The 12,081-nt window shown below is 32.3% G+C and overlaps 1 protein-coding gene across 1 annotated transcript in view; it reads left to right on the top strand.

Moving 5' to 3' along the window:
• LOC145247426 (elongator complex protein 2-like) overlaps positions 1-9,668 on the top strand; it is a 70,025-nt gene extending 60,357 nt beyond the window's left edge. Inside the window, exons 17-20 of the mRNA XM_080109184.1 lie at positions 1,135-1,256; positions 2,419-2,540; positions 7,478-7,582; positions 9,477-9,668. Coding sequence (XP_079965310.1) covers positions 1,135-1,256; positions 2,419-2,540; positions 7,478-7,582; positions 9,477-9,645 — 518 coding nt within the window. The 3' untranslated portion in view covers positions 9,646-9,668. The remainder of the gene's footprint in view (positions 1-1,134; positions 1,257-2,418; positions 2,541-7,477; positions 7,583-9,476) is intronic.
• The last annotated feature ends 2,413 nt before the right edge of the window (positions 9,669-12,081 follow it).

Below are 12,081 nucleotides of genomic sequence, written 5' to 3'. Positions count from 1 at the left end.
TGTGGACCATGTACTCACTTTGATTGAAATTATTGTGGACCATGTACTCACTTTGATTGAAATTACTGTGGACCATGTACTCACTTTGATTGAAATTATTGTGGACCATGTACTCACTTTGATTGAAATTACTGTGGACCATGTACTCACTTTGATTGAAATTACTGTGGACCATGTACTCACTTTGATTGAAATTATTGTGGACCATGTACTCACTTTGATTGAAATTATTGTGGACCATGTACTCACTTTGATTGAAATTATTGTGGACCATGTACTCACTTTGATTGAAATTATTGTGGACCATGTACTCACTTTGATTGAAATTATTGTGGACCATGTACTCACTTTGATTGAAATTATTGTGGACCATGTACTCACTTTGATTGAAATTATTGTGGACCATGTACTCACTTTGATTGAAATTATTGTGGACCATGTACTCACTTTGATTGAAATTATTGTGGACCATGTACTCACTTTGATTGAAATTATTGTGGACCATGTACTCACTTTGATTGAAATTATTGTGGACCATGCATTCACTTTGATGAAAATTTAAAGATTTCAACTGGACTTTTTTAAATAAAAAAAAATGTCCTCTTCATTTCTATCTTTTAAAAATAGAAATCAAATTAAACGGAAATTATTTAGTCTAAATGTTTGTCCCAGACTGCTTTAATATGGATATGGTAGTCATCATCACATCCCCTTCTGGTAGGTTGTTCCATGGAGCGGAAGCACAATTTTTGTGGGCGTTGACTGAAACTATGGCTTGATGCAGAAAAAAATATGAGTGAATAGGAAAACTTGCCCATCATCTTGAATTCACTACACAGAGTTTAAAAACATGGCGCACATTCGATGAAATTCAAAATTATCACTAGGAAACCATCCATTGAAAATAAATTTTTCTTCTTCCCATTGTTGTTACTTAAAACTAAAACAAATTGTTGAAAAAAATATCTGAAAATAAGGTTAAATGAATTATTTCCCTTATTTTGCCACCCTAAAGTAAAAAAAGATAAAATACTATAGTTATTGCACAATATGCTTATAGGTGTCATTCTTTTTTCTGCCTGTGTGTGAGATTTTTTTTGTTTCCCAATAAAACATAAATTGCTTGAATTTCAGACGTTCCTTTCGAGCTGATTGCAAGTGTGAATAGAAAAACAACTTCCCATTCGCGAGTAATTTGGGCGTGTTGTTGGTCGCATGACGATAAATATTTTCTGACTGCATCAAGGGATAAGAAAGTAAGTATTTTGAAAATTCTTAAATAAAAAAATAATTAATTCCACTCATTTTCCCTCCTTTCATTGTGTCTATATATATCAGGGCTCTATGGATAAATTTATCTTAAGTTGATCTTTGACAACTAAATATTTTTGTTTACTAACCAAATAGAAAAGTTACTAGCCAAATCCACGTGAATTTTGGAATATGACATCTTTGTGCTGTGATGAGTATGTACATAATAAAGTTTTTTTTGTATTTTTTTAATAAGTGTAATTCTAAATATTCACCGAATTTTATGTTGAGATTGAAAATTATAAACATTTTATTTCTTTGGACGTTTTTTGACCAACCTTCATTAAAAAAAAAAAAAAAAGGGGGGGGGTACTTGTACAGTTTAATCAAGACATTAAAAAAAATGAAAATATTGGAGAAAAGGTTATATTGTACATATTCGTTATGGAATGAAGTTCTCAAAAAAAAACTTTCACTTAATTTCATCAAGTAGTTTTTATTTTACAGCGAAAAAACAATTTATGATACCGAGCAAAAGGTTTCACTTTTAGGAAGAAAAGCTAGAATTAAAGATGGTGAGGGAGTGTTGGCGCTTTAACTGGAGTTATCTCCCCATGGCATGTTCAACAAATTTCATAATGGCTGACTTAAACGTGCTCTCATAAAAACATGTAAAATAAAAACTATTTGATCAAATTAAATTAAATTTTTTTTTTTCTTTTTGAGGTCTTCAAAAACGGATACGTACAATGTAACCTTTTTTAATGTTCCTGAAAAAAATTATTTTTCTTTTCATTATTACAATTTCTGGTGCTTTATTTTCATAAAAAAAGCAAAAATAAATTTTTTTTTTTTTCTTACTACTGAAAACCATAACTTCAGTAAAGGTTTTTTTTTGTTTAAACAAAATAATACATTTCCATTTAAGATTATTTGTTAAAAATAATGGGTTCATTATATTCCATGATTATTTGATAAGTACTGAAAATTTCATTAAAATTTGCTAATTTTCTGATTTTTGGTAAATTTTTAAGTAAAGGGAGGGGTCAAAATACATTTGGAGCCACGGCATTCATTTTGCACGTACCTAAAAAATAGGTGATGTTCACGTGAACATCACATAAAAAAAAATCTCATCTTTGATCAACATCTTTTGTTTATTTCTAGGTTGTTGCATGGAATTCTCCAAGTGAAGAAGATGATTCTTCACCGCAAAATATTTCAAGTTTAGTCCTTGATGGTTCAGTGACAGCAATAGACATGGCTCCATCGTTAACGTCTTGTCAGCGGTAAGTTTTCTTTGTGTTTGATTCTTACTAACCTGTTAACCCTTGTGTAATTTCAATTTCTAATTTGCTGGAGTTCAATATTCAAGGTCATGTGTACTTTCACAAAATGATATTGTTAATTGATCATATGACAAGTGTGTTATATTATAAGACATTTTTAAGAATTCAAAACACAACAACCATTGGTGTAAGCAACAGTCCGTTTTTTATTTCTCCTGTTGTTCTTGCTTATGGTAGATAGAGAGAAAGAGTGGAGGAGCGACAGAGAGAATTATCGTGGCGTCCACTCAGTTGACAATCAGATCTCCAACTGCAATCTTTTTCCTTCTGTGAATTTTTCCTGTCAATCTTTTCAAAACATCCACATAACCAGATTCCTTTCTGTTACATTTTTCATAACAATAACAAGGTTTGTTTATATTTGTGAGAAGTATTGAAACAATTCCCGTTTAGCTTGTCAATTTCTGACATTTCATCCGCAGACGCGTGCCTCATTTTAATTCATGAACATACATATATGTATATACACCTATACACATATATATACTAGCATGTCAACCCAGCTTAGACCGGGTCATTCATGTAACAAGTGTTGATACTGTGTATTGAAAGACACGACTGATTTTTCGCAAAATGGTACCAGAGTAAAACTAGAAAGTACAGTGACTGAAACGATGATGGGAATAAGTCTAAAAATGTACATAATATAGCCCCCCCCCTCCCCCAGATATTGTCAAATTGAAAACCTGTTTTAAGACGTATCATTCAGTATTTTAAAAATGGAATTAAAGTTAACTCGTTTTGCATATTCTGAATTGAATTGAGGGTGCGTGTCCAAAATTCAACCTATTTAAAAAGACAAAAATACAGAAAAATTTTTATGATGTACATACTCATCATAAAAATGTCATATTCCCAAAATTATGTAAGTTGACCAAGTAGGATTTTTTAACTAAAAAAAAAATAAAATTTCATGAGTGAGCAAAAGTTTGTTTTGATCTGCCATGTTGTTTTTAATAAAGAGACAACTAAATTTGAATTACTGATATAAAAATCAGCCTTGTAATGGATACAATTTACTATTAAAATCGTTAAGAATCATTAAAAAAATATGATTTTTTATATATATAAAAACTAGATTAATTTAAGTGATTTTTGGAATATGACATCTTCGTACATTATAAAGATGTTTCTGTATTTAAAAAAAAATTTTTTTATTTTAATTAGTTTGAATTCTGGACAACAACCAAATTGGGCAATGTCAAGTAGCCATATTTTCTACCTGAGCCAACCATCAGACATAATTAGTTTGTTTTGGAGTCTGCAGTGGTTGGAGAAAATGTGAAAAGTTTACAAACGACTTTAGCATTTTATTTTGAGATTTTTTATTTTCCATTAATAGATATTTCTGATATTAACATCATTGTTGGTTTTTAGGTTAGGAGCAAAGTATAGTATCTGTTTTTGTGTTGCACTTAGTTTATTCTGTTTTCAATCAGTGAAGAAGAAATCTTTTTAGACGAAGACAATTTTTATTTTTGTTACAATCCAGAGTGCCCCATTTTTTAAGGAGGTTGGATTTCCCCCCTTATTAAAAACTGACCTTGTGTCAAACTTTACCTTTATGAGGAGGTAAATAAATAGACAAAAACAGCATTCAAGATAGAAAGACAATGAATGAAACGCAGGTGGTTTGATATCCTGTGCCAACATCTCAAGATTAAATGTTGATGAAACCTTGGCCAGTATAGAGTAAAAGAAATCCAGTGCAAACATGACTGAATGGGGTAAACGTAGAAGAAAATCAAATTTTATAGGAATTAAAACATTTAGTAAACAAGTTTAATTGAATAAATGAAACAATATGACACACAACCACCGGTGACATCCTCTCTGACGTTTCCCACTTTCTGACGTTTCATGCATTTGTTTCCCCACGGAAGCATCGTTTTTAATGTGTGGGGAAAACAAGCTCCACCCAAAAAGAGGGCACTCTGGCGGAATCCAAATAAATAGTAATTGTCTCAGTATGAAGGGTTTCCCCTACATTAACCAAGGACCAATTACAGAATAGATACTACCCGGGCAAAGGCCAGGAGTTGGTGCCAGCCTTCGATTAGTTTAGCTTTATTTATACAAAAAAGACAAACAACCGAGACAATGGGACGATTTTTAAAAACTCAATCAAAAAAACGATAGAGATGATGTCCATTTGCGAATTTGAGATATTACGATCTACGACGTATAAGAACACTTTTCCCAGAATCTAACCGACACGAGAACCCCGATGCAAATAGCCTTTCGCGGACATCGTGCACCCATTTTGCCATATATATATATATATATATATATATATACTAGATGAGTACCCGGCGTTATCTGGGTGTTTGGAGGTGTGTGTTGAGCACAAAAAAAAAAGTGGTAGTAGGCAGACAGGCAAGCTCGAACCCGTACTGCGAAGGAGGAAAAGAACACAAGAAAAAAAAAGTGACGTCACAAAACCAGAAGTGGCAAAGGTTTAAATTAGGGTTAGTCGAACGGAGGGTATGACTTTCAAAAAGGTTGACAAAAAAAATGACCCCCCTCCTTGTAGAAAAGTGTCCAGTTGAGGGTGAAGGAATTAATGTTTTTAGCCAATTTTTCGATATTTGTTATCTGAAGGGTTGAGCTTCAAAACGATACTGATCTCGTGAAAATCCTTCATCTCTGTTGAAAGTTTTAGGTAGACATACAAACATACATATATACATTTAAACAGACAGGTGAGATTTATATCATAGACTAGCGAGGGGTACCCGGCATTGCCCGGGTGTTTGGAGGTGTGTGTGGAAACTCCGGGAGTAGGGGGATTAAAAAAAAAGTAAGTATGAGGATCGAACCTGAACCATTGAGGCAAAGTTGTAAATTAAAGCGTGAAAAAAAAAAAGAAAGTGCGACGTTAACGATTGCCCCACCGCGAGATGCTAACGAAAACACGTTTGAATTTATTCAATTACTTGGATTTGGCAGGTGCCCGTTTTAATGAGTTAATGAGGTCAAGTTTGACTGCGGGATTTTTATTTTCCCAAGATGTTATAGGAAAAAGACTAACCCACATGCGGCGAGCAACAAATGTTGAATATTTATATTCCCGAAATCGAGCAAATTAAATAGACAGGCGAGCTTCGTTGTTAACTGTGAGATATTACGATTTATATGTGATATAAAAAGTTTTAAAAAGTTGTGAAGCGACCGACCGCTTCTCTGAAAAAAAGCCTTTTGTAGACATACAGAAAAAACGAGCACACATACAAACATACATACATTTTTGCTTTTATATTTATAGATATAGATTATTTTTTTTACTTATATATTATCTATTATTTATAATTAACAATTCCCATATGTTAAATTATATACTAGATCTACTTAGTAATTGACTGTTGCTCAACATGTGCTTCTTTGAGTCGTCTTACTCTCCAACGTTCTTCTGTCTATGATTCTTACTTCATCCCATAATGGTAGATGGTTTCCCTTTTCCTTCCAGATATTGTCAGCCATACCAAACTTTTCAATCTCTCCACGTATTACAGCTTTTCAGTGTCCTTCTAACCATACTTTTAGTAGACGACATGTTTCACTTTTGTATAGTTTTCCACATTTACACGAGATCTCATATAGTCATGATTTTTGTTTTTAGAGAGTCAAATCGCTTCTGAATATTGCCCTGATGTCATTTAGATTATATATTCTTTGAAGTTTTTTCAACAAGCTCTTTATGTATGGTATGACACTTAAGATGAGAATAGTAGTCCAAAAAATCCAGATAATCCAAATAACTAATCGTCATCTCCAAAATTTAGAAACTTAACCTTTTTGTCATTTTCTCTGTTTTGGTTGTTGAACTCTGAGCTTCTTCAGATAAATTTTTATTGCAATAGGTAATTCTTCTGGGAATCTACCGGTGTTTACTTTGAAATCTTATAGATGCTTTCGAGTTCAAAGAGAAAAGTATCGGAGGTTACATACACTGAAATGTGAAAATAACAGCAAAGATGAGAATAGTAGGCAGTGATACAAATTGGTACTTCTCCAGAATTCCCCCATTATTAAAAAATAATTAAAAAGTCTTTATGATTTTTTTACCAGTGATGGAAAGAAAATATTGTATTCCAAAAGGTAAATTAATCAAGTACTATTTTTATGAATAAAATAATTTTTAAGTGATTAATAGGAATTCGTAAGCATTACAACAAACATTTTACAATTCTGAATTATGTCGAGACTTTCAAAATTCAATTCTGAATTGGTTTCAAAATAGTGTCATGAAACAATCACTCCTCTTGATTTTATCTATAAATAAAACAAATGGATGTGTGCGTGTGTATATCTGTAAATATTCAACTGATAAACTCTTGAACTACTGGTCGCACGGCACTGAAATTAACAGAGGATAGTAATCATACACCAAGGATGGTTTATAACTCTTTGTTTGGATGGATGAATAATGCGTACAGAAATATGTCAGCAAGTTGAAATGTAAAATGTTCATTTTCAACTCGTCGACATATTTTTTATTACTTTTAGCGCAAAATTATTCATAGCTTGAATTGGTTTAATATTAAATCTTTTTTATTTATCTGTCGATAGCTCAAAAAGTAGGGAGTGCGATTGGAACGCTAATTGTTTTGGTTTCAGATCTAGCTGATGGTACCCAAACTTTAAACTTTTGAAATTAGTACTATATATCATCTGCGATATAATATTCAATAGAGAATATACAATAGAGAATTGGCTCTGTAATAATAAATATGAAAGTTACATGTATTAAAATATCTTTGAAGCATATTTTAATACCGTCATGGGCACGTACATATTTTTCTTTACTTTTTATTTTTTTAATATAAGCTGAATTCTGAAAAAGCATCCACAACTTGTTTCTTTTCTTTGAATTGCAGATATTTGGTTGGTGCTGGCTTGGAATCTGGATTTTTACATTTGTATAAATGGTCACCTCACTCTTCACCGTCTGACCAATGGCAACAACTGACCATTTTAGACACGTATCCTTTTTATTTATTATAAAATTTATTATTAATTTCAAGTTTGGTGCTTGTTAAGATAGTCAACAAATCGTTTTTTTTTTTGTTTTTTTTTTTTTACAGAAAATTGGGAGAAATGGTATTTTCCCTAGATATTAACACCTTGAAGATTGTGAATACAGAGGAATACTTATCTGCCTTTTCGCAACCATTTTGTTTTAGCCGATAATGATAGACTTTTTTTTTTTACTAAAAAACACAATAGCATTTGTTCTACTTGATGAATTTTCATAATTTTTTTAATATATTACTATTTTCGATATGACAATTAAGTAATATTGTTTTTTTTTGTTTTTTTTTAAATTGATCTGTCAACCCCATCTTAAGAAGCACTGCAGGGTTTGCCAAGTTGCAAAGGGAGATAAGCATTCATAATATTCTATATAATTCTGTTCTTTTCACTTTTAAAATTATTTAGCACGACTGTAACAATGTTAATATGCATACATGTGAGCTACCTGATATCTAGCTGTAAGGTTCTGCTGGGGAGCAGCTACTATGCAATATAACATGATGGGGTGTGTAAATATCTCCACTAGACCATCTGTAAAAAGTTGAATATCAATATCATATAGCAAGTCCTGGGAACATATTTTCAACTGTTTTTTTCTGTCGTAAGTCATACACCATCTACAATGACTTTGCAATTCCTACAGCTTAAGTACCAGAAAACGGAGCTATTAAACCTGGCATAGTAATATGAGACAAAAAGGAGAAAGAAGCAACCTTAGTTGAAGTTAGTGTCCCCAATGGTGCTGAGTAAAACAGAGCTGAAAGGGAAAAGATAAAATATCAAAGTTTTACTATGACACGAAAAGAAACTGGAATCTTAGGAAGATCTCCATATTTCCAGTAATTATAGGAACAACCAAACTCATCAAATAAAATAATAAAAAACAAGCTACTTGATAAAAATACCCGGTGAACCATTGTACTTAAAGAAATTATTAGAATGTATAAGCCATCAGATGAATGTTTGGCATCCAGTAGGATGCCCTATCCCCAGCTAGAACAAAATTATTAAAAAAAATTTTTTAATGAAATTTATCCCAGTTAGACAAAGTAGAAGTATTAATTAAGCTTTCTCTGTTTACTTAAACAAGAAAAAGACAACTGATGAATTTTTAAAAAATTTACGAAAATTATTGATCAATATTTGTAGGAGAATGTCTCAAAATTAAAAAAACTATCCTTAAAAAAATATTAAAGTTAAATTTAATTATAACAGTATCATTTGGTAATTAAATAACTGGAGCAAATTGTTATAAAAGTATAATCAAGTTTGTCATGGTAATGCTAAGAAATGATTGAATGTTAATTATTCCCAAAACTTCATTTGTTAGGATTTGTGAAGCTTATTTACACAACTATTCACCATTTTTAATGCTTCTAAATTCCTCTCAAATTTTTAATGCTTCTAAATTCCTCTCAAATTTCTAAGATTCATTAACAAAAAACTAAAATGAATCAACATTTTTTTTTTTTGTTTTAAAGGAAAATAGAAAGTGATCTTTGAGGTTACTTTTGCCAGCCTCATAATACTCACTTTCCTTATTTTGTCCTTTAGTCCTCACATTCCATAAGCGATGTTTCAAACAAAGATGAAGGAATTGCTATTTTCTGGGTTCAAATCTATCCATATAGCATTTATTATTGATGTTTTTAACCCTAAAGTGGTATTTTTTTCTTTTTTATGGCTCCTTTACATTAAGTGGCTTCAAGCCTTGTCTGAAGTGCTTTCCGTGAAAAAAAAAAATGAAATAACGTACAAGTGAGAAACGCATACACACCAGCTGTTAAAGTTCTCAGACAATTTTATTCTTTTAACAGTTTTTTTTTCTTAACAGAATCTCAGTATTGCTCATCATCTCCCAGTGAAGCGGTTGTTATTTCGTCATCAAACAGGAATTTTGGGCAAAGATGAAAGCGATAATTGCAAAGAGGATAAAGAAACATTTCAATTTGCATCTTGCAGTGAAGATCATTCCGTACGGATCTTTAATCTACAACTAAACACAACTTAAATAAAATCAGTTAATAATTTTCATTTGCTTTTACTTGTCCATTTAATTAAAAAAAAAAATGTATCATTTGGCTAATATTTGTGTCGCCTAATACGACCAGTTATCTCAGATGAGTAATTCTGAGAAACTTTTATAATAGAAAACTGACCCAAAAATACGGATGGCAAAAGAAATAACTAAGATGGAGAAAAGAAAACTGGCATTATCAATCCAGTCCGAAGCTTTAAATTGTAAAGAATTTCAGGTAAAGAATGATGAAAAGCTATGATGGAAGAATTTAAAGAAATTCAGTAAATTATATAAAACAATTCCGGTATCCGATTGGTTCGTACGTTTCACCTCTGATTATGAAAATAATTGTCTAAATCTTTGTATTTATATCCTATGTATTTATGCAAAATATATTGCAACATACATCCTGGCATACATTGAACGGCTTTAAGAAATTAACTTCCAAACTAACCTATCTCTGATCAGGTTTTTCTTAGGAGTTTAATTTTATAACTCATGTTTTCCTGCCTCTACATTTACTAACCCAAGAACTTTCACCTTTTCTTTCAACACTAGCCTGGGTGCCCGGTGTTACCTGGGTGTTTGGAGATGTGTGTTGAGCAAAAAAAAAAAAAGTGGTAGTAGGCAGGCATGCTCAAACCTATACTGCAAAGGAGGGGAAAAAAAAAAGTGAAAAAAAGTGATGTTTTTGCTGTTGCGTCCATAGCCAAACCGGAAGTGACAAAAGTTTAAATTAAGGCTAGTCAATTGAAAAGATGACTTTCGAAAATATCGGCAAAAAAAGTGACCCCTCCCTGTAGAAAAGCGCCCAGTTGAGGGTGAAGGAATTAATATTTTTGGTCAATTTTTCGATATTTGTCTTCCGAAGGGTTGACCTTCAAAACGATACCAATCTTGTGAAAATCCCTCGCCTCTGTCAAAAGTTTTAGGCAGACATACAAGCATACATACATTTAAACAGACAGGTGAGATTTATATTATAGACTAGCAGGTGTGCCCTGGTGTTTGTAGATGTGTGTGTAGGAGAAAAAAAATGTTAGTAGGCAGGTAGGTTCGAATCCAAAGCCTGGAGACGAACGGGAAAAGAAAGTGAAAGAAAACGTGATATCTTATCGCGACGCTTAGAGGGCAGAAGTGAGAATGGTTGAAATTAAAAAGTTAAGTGAATGAGGTCACCCAGGTGCATAAACATCACACACTTAACTTTGGCTGCAAGCCAGTTAAGCTTTCTGCGTAGCTCCTGATAAAAAGGGGATTGTCCAAATGATTAGTAATTGTCTGATATGATGGGTTTTTCCCACATTGATCAAAGTTCATTGCTTTCTGGACGTCCCTGGGAAGAGTGCCAGGGAAACACAATTTGTTCAAATACTTTTGCTTTATTTATACGAACAAACATGCGAGAAGACAAAATAGCGGGAATTTTATAATATAAGTCTCAAATAAAAGATAGACATAACGTCCGTTCGCAAATCAGATATTATAATCTAGGGAGTATATAAAAAGTTTTGAGATGTGCCCCCCCCCCTGCAAAGCCTTTGCCGGAGATACAAAAGAGCGCACACACTAACACACATTTTTGCTTTTATATAATAGATGACCAACAAAGTTTTTTTTTTTGTACACATATGCCTATGCTGTCTAGATTTAATCTTCCTGAGCTCATCAAAACTAAGACTGTTTTTAAGACTCCCATTATACCTGTCTGAAGATACAGGCTTCCTGACCAAAAAATTAATGGTATTGTTTTTTCTTTTCTTTCTTTTTGTAATACCTGATGGAGTTTTACAGAATCTAAAACAAAAACTACCAAACCAAAGCAAACATCATGAATAAATAAACTATAAAATTACTGGATTCAGCATTAAATAGCATGAAAAGGGTTGATATGCCATAAAACAAAACTAAGACACATCTATTTCTCTCAATTCAACACATGTCCTCAACTCTCACTTGCCAGGTTTCACATCTATCAATAATCACATTACTATAGACTCTTTACTTGGTTGACAGTGGTAATGCTCTGCTGGTTAGTGATGGCAGAAGTTCTCGACTTACTGTGCTGTAATAATTATCACCATGGCAACAAAATATAATTAATTTTTAAATTCAAATTAGAATTCTTAACAAGTTCTTGATGATACAATGGTTTGTAATGTCCATTTTGAAGAAAAAACTGTAGACCTGTTAGGAAATTGGTGTGTATTTTGGATGGCAGGTGAGCAAATTAGGTTTCTTACATCTGGGGTTATTATCTATCTCAACAAATTTTAGGGTTCTAAAACATATCTAATTTGGTGCCACCCATTTTTTTCTTTCTGCATCATCTCTCAGGTATTATTCCATGTTCCTTGTAGCCCTCTCTTTTTATTTATAATCTCAGGTATTATTCCATGTTCCCCAGAATTGTCAGATTTATTCCCT

The sequence above is a fragment of the Euprymna scolopes genome, chromosome 25, assembly GCF_053919585.1.
Source record: "Euprymna scolopes isolate OS-2025 chromosome 25, ASM5391958v1, whole genome shotgun sequence".
Lineage (NCBI taxonomy): Eukaryota > Metazoa > Mollusca > Cephalopoda > Sepiida > Sepiolidae > Euprymna > Euprymna scolopes.
The sequence above is the reverse complement of the archived record's forward strand: the minus strand, read 5'-3'. Positions and strand labels throughout refer to the sequence as shown.